We start from the raw sequence: 14134 nt of genomic DNA, 5'->3' as shown, positions 1-14134 counted from the left end.
AGTACAGTACATCAAATGCGATGGGTTACAAAAAAGCCCATGTTTGTAAGCCCATGTTTGCATGTTGTGTAAGCAAATCACTGAAAACATTTTTATAATATAGAAGAGTATGTGTGGTATGTCTAACGTTTTAGCTGTGACTTGACCAATCATTGGCTCACTATTTTGGCCAATGCCTTTTGACCCTTGTTATCTACAGTGTTTTGTAAGAGGCTGGATGCCACTGGCCAGCAGAGCCTGACGAGTGAGCATGGCAAAGATCTGCACAGAGCAGTCCTACCCATCTCAACAACGGCCGTCTATCCGCACGCCCGATGATGATCTGGACCTCATTGAAAATGGGGCCAGCAGGTCAGATGTCACCATGGAATGTATTCATAGTCAATAAACAATGTTTAGTATGAAGACTGGATTTTGATGTAAACTATGTTCTGTAGAGAAAGGAACGTGTCCGAAAGGAAGAGCTGAATGTGTACAATGTGAAGCAGCATGTGTGTACAGTTGTAGTTATAATAGTGTCATTGCTGTCATCCCACTCCCACCCTCTTCCTTCCAGGGTCCACTCTCTTTATGAGGACACCTCCTCTGAGATGCTGGGGGTTGTCTCTGTAGCAGCTAGCAGACCCACAGAGTCTCGCAGAAGTTCATTTACAGGTGCCGGAGCCATGGCAAGGTACCCAGCATTGCACCATTTTACCCACATCATTACTGTTCATACAGCTTGTTTTCCTGCCTGATCAGAATCGTGATCAAACACAGCTACCAAATGAACCAGTCCATGTACAAGTGGTGCTAGTTCGGACACAGTATGTTTTATGGTGCATTGTTTTACTGATATTCTAGGCTCTCTCACTTCCTATTCATGCTGCGGAATTGGGCATCTCACAGACTTCAGGGTGAGGTTGAGAGGCCTGACTCCTTCCTGGAGCGCTTCAGGGGCCCTGAGCTCAAAGAGATATCCAGTCGAGAAAGCAATGCCCAGTCCTCTCTGGGCCATCCTGACCACCTCCGTAAGAGAAAGTAAGTCAGCCAAGCATGATGATGATGGTCAATGAAAAATACTGTCTTCTTTACTGGACCCTAACAACCCTAAACTCTAAATGTGCTTAATCAGACTTGCGATTAGCTTCATTTTAGTTTTAGGAAACTTTCTACAACAACATCCCACAACAGCACACTGGAATTACTCTCAATTTATACTGAAATTGTAGTCATGCTGGCCTACTCATCAGTCATGATATAGTAAGTATTAACTATGCAAAACTCTACACTCTTTTCTTCATGTCAGTCATTGGCCACTGGCTATGTTCAACATGAACAACTGCAACAACACAGATGAGTAAGTGTCCCCCCTGTGGGTCAACAACTAGGATACAAGTACTGTAGCTCTCACCGAGAAGACTAGACACTAGCATAGGACATTAGAACCCTTGGGGTCATCAATGCTATTGGTAGATAGCAAAATCCTGGGCATATTGTAGAAGCCATATATATATGTATATAATGTAGATTTTAGCATTCAGTGCACCTATCAAATGATAAGGTATCTTGTTATTTGATTGGTCCCACTGTACAACTCCTTATCTAGATCCCTCCCTCTCTCCCTGTTTAGAATGCATTATTGAAATCTGATGCTGGTTATACTGATTTCATCATCTGTCCAGCATGGCTGCACCATTATGGCTGATATATATATTAGTAAGTAAGTGCTAAAGGTTATCTCATCCAATGATGTGGTGACCATAAATAGGAACAGTGTTGCCACCTGCTGGTTCAATGTATAACCTACACCTTTGCATTTCAACAATCTCATTTGGAACGCAAAGGAAATACATGGGGGAAACACTGTTTCAAACTGGATAACATACAATGATTACAACCGGCTGTGCAATCTGATTGGGTATGATGAACTGTCCAGCACCCACCATGTCTCGATAGGTTTAGTATGTGTATTCCTCTAGCATTGTCCCATATAGTAGTCTGATAGGGGTAATAGTCCTATAGTCCACCAATAGTCCCTCGTATGTGATCTTAGTCCACTTCATCAACAATGTGAAAAATAAACATGTTATCCATAGCAAAAAAGAGGACAAGAAGGAGGAAATAAAGAAAGATGAGATAAAAAATGATGAGAAGAAGGATGAAAAAAAAGATGGGGATGAGAAAGAAGAGAAAAAAGACGACAAAAAGGATGAGAAGAAGGATGAGAAGAAGGATGAGAAGAAGGATGAGAAGAAGGATGAGAAGAAGGCTGATAAGAAGGATGATAAGAAAGATGATAAGAAGAAAGTGGAGCCCCCGTAAGTACAGCCATAGCCAGACTGTAGACGCTACAGGTTGTGGGGAATTAAGCACACCAGGCATGCTAGACTTTAGCAAAGGGGTCAGTGAATGATTTCAAAACAGAGATCGACTCAAGTGTTGGTGACACTTTTGTGATTATTCAAGCACTGCACAAAATAAATAAACACTGTAAAGAAATGTTGTTTTCAGAGCCTGTAACCTAAAGTGTTTTTCAGAAAAGAAATTTGGATCATGGACCCAGCAGCAGACATCTACTACAGATGGCTTACAATAATTGCAGCACCAACATTTTACAACCTGATGCTGCTTGTGACAAGGTCTGTTTTAGGAATTCAAGTCTTTTTTATGACCGCAGTTCTTTCCTTAAGTTTGAATACAATATTAATGTTTGTTATTTTCTCTCCAGGTCCTGTTTTAATGAACTCCAGGACACTTACACTCATCTATGGATTTTGCTGGACTACTCCTCAGATTTGATCTACCTTATGGATACATTTGTCAGAGCAAGAACAGGTATAGTTCTTAAACTTTATTGTGCGTTGTCTGTGTTTTGTAATTGATTAAGTGAGAGTGAATTCTGAAACCACCTCCATGCTGTCAAATCATTTACTGTTTCAACATAAGGTGCATTTGAAAGTAATGACAGCTCTTTGATTTCATGTATGTTTTGATGTTAACATTTTTCATGCTTTCGACAGGTTTTCTGGAACAAGGTCTGCTTGTGAAAGACTCCAAGAAATTGAGAGACAAATACAAAGAAACACAACAATTCAAATATGATATGATTGCATTAATACCAACAGATATAATAATGTTAAAGGTGGGTTTTAACCACCCTGAACTCAGATTCAATCGACTTTTTAAAATGTCTCGACTTTTTGAGTTCTTTGACCGCACAGAGACCAGAACCAATTTCCCCAACATTTTTCGAATCAGTAATCTTGTACTTTACATCATGGTCATTATCCATTGGAATGCTTGCATCTTCTTTGCCATCTCCAAAACCATTGGGTTTGGGTCTGACACCTGGGTCTATCCTAACATCAGTCACCCTGAGTACGGACGTCTGGCCAGAAAGTACATCTACTGCCTGTACTGGTCCACACTGACTCTCACCACCATCGGAGAGACACCTCCCCCAGTAAAGGACATTGAGTACGTCTTTGTTGTTGCTGACTTCCTCATCGGTGTGCTAATCTTTGCCACTATCGTCGGTAATGTCGGTGCCATGATTTCCAATATGAACAAATCACGTGCCGATTTCCAGGCCAAGATTGACTCCATCAAGCAGTACATGCAGTTCCGAAAGGTCACCAAAGACCTGGAGGCCAGGGTCATCAAGTGGTTTGACTACCTGTGGACTGAGAAGAAAACCTGCGATGAGAAGGAGGTGTTGAAGAACCTGCCAGACAAGCTTAAAGCTGAAATCGCTATCAATGTCCATCTTGACACACTAAAGAAAGTGCGTATCTTCCAGGATTGTGAAGCCAGTCTGCTGATTGAGTTGGTGCTCAAGCTGCAGCCTCAAGTGTTCAGTCCTGGAGATTATATCTGTAAAAAGGGGGACATTGGAAGGGAGATGTACATTATCAAAGAGGGGAAGCTGGCCGTGGTGGCTGACGATGGAGTCACACAGTTTGTGGTTCTCAGTGATGGAGCGTACTTCGGTGAGATCAGTATCTTGGGTATCAAGGGCAGTAAGGCTGGCAACAGGAGAACAGCCAACATCAGAAGTGTGGGCTACTCTGATCTCTTTGCCCTGTCCAAAGATGACCTGATGGAAGCACTCACTGAGTACCCAGATGCTAAGAAGGCTCTAGAGGAGAAGGGGAAGGCCATGCTGATGAAGGATAACATGATTGACGAGGCCGTGGCCAATGCTGGGGCCGATCCCAAGGATCTGGAGGAGAAAATGATTAGGCTTGATAAAAACCTAGACGTCATGCAGACCAAGTTTGCCAAACTCATGGCAGAGTTCAACTCTAGCCAAAGTAAGATTAAGCAGAGGATCACCAACATGGAGTCTCAAGTGAAAACTATGCGCCCAGAGGACCTGTCTGAGGTGGTTGCAGACAAAAAGACCCAATAATTCGACAATGACGTGTGTGCAATTTACCCAGAGACTTCATAGTTAATGAGATGGTTTTTAGTTTTATAAAATACCTATAATGGTAGTTTGATACATTTTAAACAAGCATATTTATATCTATTTATACATTATGTACATTATCACCCTTGTATCATGCACCCCTAAATATGTGTCAAAATGTTCATAACCAGTGTATGCAGTGCATATACATCTACATATGCAGTGATTGTGATGTTAAATTTGCATCTCCAGAATCATATCATAAAACTGTCAGGTTCAGAGACACTTGTTTGAGCAATTGAGAGACTTTTTATTAAGGGCATTTTCATCAGATAGCTTTTAGTGGTTTGGGGAAATGTATTATTTACTTTACATGTCTTACGAGTCTAGTCTTGTGAATGAAGTGTTTCACAGAGAATAATATAATTTAGCATGATGATCTGTCAATGCAATCTGTGTATGATCAGTACCAGTCAAAAGTTTGGACACAAACTTGCCAAGAGTGTGCAAAGCTGTCATCAAAGCAAAAGGTGGCTACTTTGAAGAATCTAAAATATAAAACATATTCTGGTTTGTTTAACACTTTTTTGTTTACTACATAATTCCATATGTGTTCCTTCATTGTTTTGATGTCTTCAATATTAATCTACAATGTAGAAAATAATAAAAATAAAGAAAAACCATTGAATGAGAAGGTGTGTCCAAACTTTTGACTGGTACTGTATGTATGATCTATAAGTTCATAATGGCCTCATTGTTTTTTAATGTCAGTAAGGTTCCGGGACTGATCTTGACCTGTCAATTGTTAAAATGGGCCGAAATTTACAACACATTACACAATATTGAACGAATTTACAGGACATCCATAAAAGATGTTTGGTGTGACTACATACTGTATGCACAAATCTCAGACATAAAAACTACACTGTCATCAAAGCATGTATTTGATTTGCAATTATCTACATGTTCAAACAATGTCTGTATAAAATGTCAGTATGTATGTTTTAGCAAGTGTTCATATTCAAACAAAAATGTGAAATAAATTATTAAAAAAATCTCAATCTTGTGTCTATTCTTTGTCATAAAGAAAATTGTACTGACATTATTTTAATACAGCAATAATATAAATAGACTTTGCTGAATTCCTCCTCTACAACAGTTTTACCTGCACAGCAATGAAGTAAATAACAACCAGGAGACAGGTGGAGTCTTCTCAACACAAGTTCTGCAGGTTTCCTTTCAACTGTTTTTTTTTCTTTAATTTTCTGACTTATTGCTCGCTAATCGCATAAAGGATAGATTAAGTACATGGAGAAAGGAACCCATTAAGTATTCTTGCTACAATTTGCCAGCTACGTCCTTGACAACAAGGAATACATTAGGCCTACAGTGTGTCTTTTTTTCAAGGGTTCATACAGCAAACACCTGTTATGGGAATACACCAATGAACTAGCATTTCTATAACACTTTATAATTGAGTTTTGTATTGAGAGGAAAAGGGCAGAGCAGAGCCAAGTCAGAGAGGTTCATGGGAGGAGACTCAAAGATGTCCCAAAGAATCACCTTGTCTAACTGGCGGGAGGACTCTGCACACTGCTGTCTCTGGAGTGCATGAAAAAATGGTGGAGGCCTCGTTCTGCATGGAGCAGAGAGCACTTCCTCAACAGGTTGCAGACATCAGAAATGAGCTGTATAAGACTATCTTGGAGCCAGGAGATGATCCAGAGTCAGGGGTATGAGGGGATCTCCATCCTGGCACCCACAGACACAGCAGACAGACAGGCTAAGCACACACCTCAGCAGGAGGGCAGAGACTATACCTCAGCACCATCAAAGGTCTCTTTCACATCGCCTGCTTTTCAGACTTTTAGCATGAGCAGTCGTTCAAGTCAGAAACAGAGCTGCCCTAGGTCAGAGACCCAATCCCGGTCTCTTATCTCTGGGGTTCCTCTTATTCCTGGGGCTCATCTTATCCGAGATAACCTTTTCAAATCAGAATCTGGGGTATCAGCTGCAACTTTAAAGAGTGTCACAGAGACCCTGGTTAAGTCTCAGATGCTTAGGCAAAGGTCACAGGATAATGGTGACCATTTAAGACACACAGAGAAATGCTCATCTATCCATACACATTCTTCCAGAGGGGCAGAGGAAAGCACTTGCAAAGCAAACAACGTAGGTGTGAGGATGAGTCGATTCCTAGAAAAGGTAAATATCTTGAGACAACAACAGGGGAAGTTACTAGACGAAGACTATTCCCAGAGGCTGCAGGGGACAAGATATAAGGGGGGGGGGGGCACCCAAAATATCAAGCCATGCAAGAGGACCTGGGTAAGTGATGCCTGGTGGGCAGTGAGTGTGCCACTAGGAGCCCCACCACAGAATCCCCCTCCAGGAACTCCCCAGCTGAGCTCCTGGCCACGGAGCACTACTGTGCCCTGCTTAGTGAGGAAAATCAGGTGGAAAGGAACTGGTTGGGGAACACCGACTTGAAACGATTAAAAATGGAGTCACTTTTATTTTGCAGCAAGCTTATCAAGATTTTATCTGCACATTCCTTTCTCTCCCAAGATATCATTTGATCAAATAAACCAGTAAACAACTGAATACTTCCATTCTATCACTATGACCAATGTACATCACATTTCTTTGTGCAGGGTTTGGAGGCTTTCAGGTGTGCAGCTTCAGCAATAAAACAAATCATAATCGCTTAAGATCAAAAAAACAACATGAACTGAAGAAATGGAGAAACAATCATGTTTTTCTGAGCACCTCAAGCTGGCTCATCAATTCGGTTGTATAGTGAATGTATTTGCTTCTGAAAACCAATATTTCACAGTATCTGGGTCAGATTAACTGTGCAATGACTGAGCAGCTACCAAGGTACAATATCATAATGTAGTATAACTGAGCAAAGCAAAGCAATTATTGTTTATGACCATAATTGTGAGTGAATGAGTTAAAACAAGACACACATCACTGTCAAGGATGACATGGTGTGGTGTCTAATGTGGCATAAAAATATTTTCACACAAAACAAACAAACAAACATGTTTTGTTGTATGTTTAGATTAAAAGCTAATCAATACATCAGGGGACTTGGCTCTGGAGTAATATGCAGGACACCAGCCAAAACTAGAAGCTTAATTTGCCAAAGTGGCATTACAGGCAAAGCAGCACCATGATACATAGACTCCTGGTTTGTGTACCGATCAGTCCTGTGCTTTAGACAACACTGCTGGCAATACAAAAACATACAGAAGACTTATGATCAACAAAGAAAAAATTTCATCAGACAGCATACAGTAAGGCTATATACCATTCTCTAGCTAACATTCTGAATATTTAGTAAGTGCACTTTCACAGTTTCACAACAATCAGACACAATAATCTGCTTCTTGCTTAAACTCTTTGAAAAACCTAAATAGTAAGGACAGGGTTTTAGCACACACAAGGAATATGAGACATTTAAGTGAGATGGTGATGGAGGTGTCTGACTGAATGGAGTGTTCAGGCACAGGGTCACTGGCGTTCTTCCATTTCATTTCACAATGTCATATTCCATCTTCATGAAGCACATAAACCACTGCAGCCAGGAGGTTCTTTAGCGTGGGATTTTCCTTTACAGCATCCCAAATCCTTTGGCATAAGTGATGGCTTTGAGCAGTCTCTCTTTCAGTTTTTCCTTAGTGGAGTATTCAGGGAGAAGTAGTGCATTAAAGCAGGTGTGAGAGGTGGGTAACCTGGAGGAGAGAGAGAACAGTTACACACCCGTCTAACTCTATGCCACGCTGAAAGAGGAGACTGATCTGAGGCTTATTACCTGTCTGTATCGGAGCCGTTCTTGGCAATTATCATCTTCAGTTTGCCAAGTCCTCCTACAGGTGCTCTGTCTGTGCCTGTAGTGAACTGGAGAAATAGTCTCTTCTGCTCCACTCCAAAAGTGTGTACTGTTTCCCAGAAGTCTCTGTGCACAGAAAAAAAAAAAAGGCCATATTTCAAATATAATTTTGGTCTGACAAAAGGGTGAATTTTCCTTGCATCTTCGTGCAAGATTATAATACAGAGTAGCAGCATTTGCATGTGAACAGTAGCAACACTAGCATGTATGAATGTGGAAAAATAGAGATAGTCTGTTCTGAAAAAGGGAAATTCAAATAATAACGTATTGATTTACGTACTTGATAATTTGACAGTCTTTGCTGTAACCTCCGTCATACTCTGTTGTTTCTTCAAGTGCTTCAAAATCAAGATTCTGTGAAGTTAGAACACAGGAGATAGTTAGGGCACTGCAGGTGGCATCAGAAACATTACAAAAAATACTTTGAGATAAGTTTCCTTACCCTGCTTCCGCAGATGAGCAGCTCAACCTCCTCAGGCCGAAACAAATACTTCAACGGCGATTCATTTGTGACCATGTGGAAACCTCTTTTGAAGGCGTTGAACTGCCTCTCCATGCTTTTGTTGAGGATGTACTCAGAATATAGAGCCACAAACTCCTGATAATGACACAGGCATAAAAAAACAAATGAGTACATGAAAAAAATCATCATCAAATCATTCTAAATGATAATATGACAATCATGCACTATTATATGAATTACAACTCATAGACTTGTTGCACATGGCAGTGGCAAAAAAATAACAGAGTTACAGCATATCACCTTATCCACACCTGAGCCAGTCTCATCAGCTCACAGAATGCCATCTGACTGAGTGCCAAATTCATATACTGTAGTTGGCTTTGAGATGCAGCCAAACCATTAAACCACTTAGATCATTCTCCACCTGTGCTTCACTCTCCACTAACTGCAAAATGTTACAATTACAGTATAAGGATAGATACTGTATATATAAGTGTTTGATTCTCTGAAAAAGCCCACATAAATGTCCCTAGTATCAATATCAACCTAATATATACGTTTAGCTAAATAGGCATATACAAAAGATTATGTATGATTATGTATAAACCATGAAATGCTTAACTGGAATAAAATGCAGAATATTAACGTACTACTGTGCCACCATCATCCTCCACCACATCTCCCTGGTTTCCAGGAATTTATTCACCTTTCTATTCTCGACAGTAATAGGTATTTGGTCTCCATCTTCCTTCAAGTCATATGTCATAGGGTCTCCAAACAGATCTGTCTGTGATATCTGAAAAGTGAGCATCATGTCCTCCCCCACATCGCCTTCATACGCGAGCAGCTCCTTCAGACTCTGGTAGAGAACCTGCAATGAGAGATTCATATTGTACAAAATCCAAAATGTTAGATTCCTTTGTAAATTAAAATCGAATACACCACTTTAACACCAATAAAGATCTATTGATGATGATAAACTACCGGATGAGAGTCTTCCAGGTCCAGATAAGTCCCTTTTTTGCCCATAAGTTTCCTGTAGACGACCATGGGAAAATGCACATCCAAGATGCAGTTATTGTAAATGGCCAGTCCAAGGACGATGCCGATGAGGGTGTACTGGGCTTCGTTCTCCAACGAGGACGAATTAAACCAAAAAAGCTTAGTGTTGTCATCATATGTGAACATTCCTGTGGTAGAGATAGAACAGAAACACCATGAGGAGTTTGGATTGTTTGATTATGATTGATTGAATGAATGAACCAAATAAAAGAAGAAAAAAAGCAAGAATGTCTTACCAATATCAGGGTTAAAAATTTCTTCCAAAACCATCTGAAAGAACTCTTTTGAAACCCCACCCTCATCAACTCCTTGCTCTCCCTCAAACTCGACAAACAGCTGCTTCTTCAGGTCCGAAGGGTTCTCCATGGAAATCATCTCCAGCTGAAGCAGAGATCAGGTTCAGAGAAACAGCAAAACACATTTGAGTAATGAAATAACAAAAACCCTCTTATTCACAATAGCACTGTGTAGTTCTATGACTTACTCTGACAAGTGCATCATCAATGATGTGATCTCTGCGCACTTTGAGCCTGAGGTAGGGGTTGTGCTGCTGGCCCTGGACCATGCTGTAGAGTGCAGTGATACGCCGTTCACTGTACATCCTGATCCTGTTGTCATAGTACAGACCTTGGTTCTTGGTGACAGCATTGAGGATGAAGGGACAGCTCTGGAAAGAGAACTTGCTCTCCGAGTCCACCTTGAAGAAGGTGAAGTCCTTGTCCATCTCCAGCACATCGTTCAGTGGCTCATTAACAAACTCCTCGAAGGGGATAAGGGGCCGTCTGCAGTCTATGGTCCGGACCCCCAGCTCTTTCTCTAGAAGGTCGACCCGAGGGCCCTTCCTGTGGGTCTGTTCCTCTCCCAGCAGCTCCTGCAGCGTCAGCTCACTGGACTCAGGCTCCTCGTCCTGCTCCTCATTGTGGTCTGTATCCAGGTCCCCTCCCAGGACGTTTGCATAGAAGACCAGCTTCAAGCACTTAGTGGCGGCCACCACAGTTTCATCATCGTTGACAAGGTTTTCACTGTTGTAATCGTTACTGACTACTGTGTAGGTGATGAGCTGCTGGAAGGTCTCCATCATGCGCCGTATCTGCGCACTACTGTATTGGGACCACAACCGTGTCAGCTTGGCAAGTGCGGGCAGAGGTAGTTTGCTCATGGCCTTGCAGAAAACAGGCATTGCCATCTCAAGGTACTCTGGGCTGTGAAGGTTGCTGTTCTCCATCACTATGATGAAGATGTTTAAATAATCAGGGTTTGTTTCGTACACATCAAGGTAGGTCAGGTCCAACTCCAGATTGGGCGTCAGGTAAACCAAAGCATTGAGAAAGGCTGCCTCAATCTGCTCATTGGGCAGCAGTCTATCATATACTCTTCTCACAGCGTCTATGTCCACAGATACTTCGACAGGGCCCAACTTTTGAGCATCACTTCCCTCCTGTGATGCAGTCGCTCCCGTCACGGAGGCAGAGGCCCCCAGATCCTCATCCATGGCATTGGTCTTCTCCTTTTCATCCTCATCCTTATCCTCATCCTTGTCCCGATGGGACCGGAGCTCCTCCTTGGTGTGTGGCTGGCCCTTCCGGAAGCTCTTCACCAGGGCATCTGCATTGGAGAAGATCCTGCCAATGACACGGATCAGAGCGGAGTAGTCACCCTTCACCTCGCAGGCGCTCATGATCTCATACATTGTCTCCTCTGTCAGGTAATGCACATCTGCACAAAGATGACATAAAAAATTAATGAACCACACAAGAACACCCTCAGTTTTGATAAATAAAAGAATGGCAATGAGGAAAATCACAGGGATTTCGATCAAAAATGTAGATTACCTTTGAAGTCTTCCCTGATGGGAAACAAATCCTCATTGTCCATGTCCCTGCTGCTGCTCATTATGTTACGGTGGATTCCGTTGGCACTGTTGTCTGGTTGTGCAGCACCGAGTCCTTTCTTGGAGGGGTGAGGATCACAGAGTTTGGCATTAATCTTATAAAGCTCGAGGGCCCTGACAGCCGCCGTGTTGTTATCCACGGGTCGAAAATCAAGACATGATGCACAAAACTCATTCGTGCAGGCTTCATTTCCGCAGCCATCAGTTAACTGGTGAAAGTAGCGCTCGATTAGATGCTTTGCAGCCGCTCTCTTCCTGTGCAGGACATTCAAACAGGAAGTCAGAAGGTTTAATACAGCCTCTGAAAGGGAGGCTTGATCCACAGCAAAATACTACAGAAAGCCTTTTCACTGTTGAACTACAGTATCTGAAATCTTTCATTTTCATCCATGTAAAACAAAGCACAAAATCAGTCCAATCAAACTTGCGATGCAAAAAATCTGCTAAATGCATTTTTTTATAGATAAAGAATGACATCACTGCATGCATTTGGAGCAAACTTTATATATATTTTCTGCCCCTCCTTGCCATTTAATCCATGCTAACATAAAGCTGTAGTTCCAGTCAAAAAACAGGAATAGAAGCTAAAAAAGAACATGCAGTTACACAGATCTAAACATTTTACTTACATTCGGATTGATTCAGTGTCTCTGGTGATATGGCTAATTTGTGATTCTCTGAAATCATAAAAAATAGCTATAATTCAAATGAACATTTGAACAATTAATGAGAATATCAAAAAGTATAATTGAGATTGTGTCTACTGAGGGATATAATATAATATATATAAAAGCTGACACACAAACATGACCTCCCAACACACTATATATGCAAAAACAACCAGTCGGTGCGTCATTATCTACTTGTTGTTAGCACAGACAGCACTCCCAACGTCAACAGCTGGCTGTGGTTGTGACTGTTCCATGTCAGCAGTAGCTGGCTACATTCTCTCTTGCTTAATACTGCAAGTATGTTGCAACAATGTTGACAGCAACTTGTTTACATAGCACGTGTGCACTGTCAACAGCAAGGGCATAGCTCCTTCCAGCTAGTTCTACAGTAGCAAAGTGAAACACTAGACCTGTCAAACTCCGAACTCGAGTACACAACAGACCCGGTGTTGAATCAAACAAATACCTAGTTCACTGCAATTATGTGTTACCATGACAATCTTATGATTTTTTTTTACACTCTCCTATTCTGAGTAAGTTGTAGCTGACTTGATATTCCCAGTAGCTACCGACCTGTCTGTGTCTGCTATCCTCCGGGGTGGACTGTCTCTGTGGCGGTGCTCAAATCAGCTTCCCCTCGACAGTCTTCCACTCATAATGTATCAATGTCTTTTAGATAGGGATGGCTGTAGCACTTGCTGTTGGAATCCACTCTTCGAATAAATATTGCGTGTAGAATAATATGACAGAAGTTTTGTTTTGTTAGGCCTGCTAAACTGCCTGGTCACAAAATATTCCCTACCATTTTGTGTCAACACGGTGATCTATCCCAGCATGCAGCGCATGGTTGTTGAAAAAGCGTCGGACCCTGGAAATCATGTCATGTCATGATGGCACCGCCAGAGCGATCACCACCAGAGCGATCTACGATAATACCGCCTGACGTTCACTTGACTAAACCTTAGTTTTAAACCATCAAAAGAAATGTCTTTTGTTACGTTATACTATATAAATAACATACAAAACAATAAAAGGCCTAATATACCTACAATATAAGTCAAATCCATTCTATGTGATTTCTAGAGACAGATCTTCAATTGAAATAATATAGTAGGCTATCTAGCCTCAATTAAAATGCTATCAAACTCGTAATACTAAATCTAATCAGCAGATGGCAGTGGTTTCATGGCCTCATAACCAGGAAGACAATCTTTCCCTCGAGAATGCACAATTTGTAATGGTTATACTGCCTAATTTCTTTGTCATCCCTGTGCAAATTGGATTACATCACTTGTAGAAAGAAAGCTTTCAGCCAGCCTGTGATACAATATGTGGCAATTTCCATGACGTAGGCTACAACATGACTACTTTCATCTTATGTCTGCTATGATTTTAGGATCACCCATAGGACGTAATTTGAGTGTTCTTATAAATGCCTCTGCATTCCTGGAGAGATGCCTGAATCATGTCTTAGTGCATACTCAGTCCTATTCACCTGTCACACCCATCATCCACACTAGACAGGAACTTGGCAATTGATTGATCTGGGCTCTGCAATGCATGTCTGAACTGTCATGAACTGGGAGGCCACACATCAACAAAAATACATGTTGGGTGGCAAACAAATGGAGGATAAAGATTTTTTTTTATTTATTTTTTTTAAACAATTACATTGTGATGCTGTGATTACTTAATAAACAACTTTGGGAGAGATCCAAAAGTTACCCTCCGGACTTTGCTTCTCACTCCAACCCCT

General features: G+C 41.4%; 2 protein-coding genes across 2 annotated transcripts; one reads left to right on the top strand and one right to left on the bottom strand.

The window, feature by feature from the left end:
* Positions 1–250: 250 nt before the first annotated feature.
* On the top strand, positions 251–4393 carry cnga3a (cyclic nucleotide gated channel subunit alpha 3a; the record flags this gene model as incomplete). The annotated part of the gene is made up of 6 exons (XM_083672213.1): positions 251–351; positions 557–673; positions 844–1020; positions 2520–2621; positions 2711–2817; positions 3003–4393. 6 exons carry the CDS (start codon positions 251–253, stop codon positions 4391–4393), a joined length of 1995 nt encoding a protein of 664 aa, XP_083528339.1.
* A 2408-nt stretch (positions 4394–6801) lies between these two features.
* ube3a (ubiquitin protein ligase E3A) lies at positions 6802–13168 on the bottom strand. Its single transcript, XM_083671480.1, has 11 exons — positions 12952–13168; positions 12337–12384; positions 11649–11962; positions 10301–11532; positions 10053–10197; positions 9739–9944; positions 9461–9625; positions 8734–8889; positions 8572–8645; positions 8214–8357; positions 6802–8133 (listed from the first exon to the last, which is right to left on the bottom strand). Coding segments are annotated over exons 2-11 (2559 nt in total). The 5' UTR covers positions 12339–12384; positions 12952–13168; the 3' UTR covers positions 6802–8012.
* Positions 13169–14134: the final 966 nt, after the last annotated feature.

This window comes from Argentina silus, assembly GCF_951799395.1.
Source record: "Argentina silus genome assembly, chromosome: 6".
NCBI lineage: Eukaryota > Metazoa > Chordata > Actinopteri > Argentiniformes > Argentinidae > Argentina > Argentina silus.
This window is presented reverse-complemented; position numbering and strand designations above follow the sequence as displayed.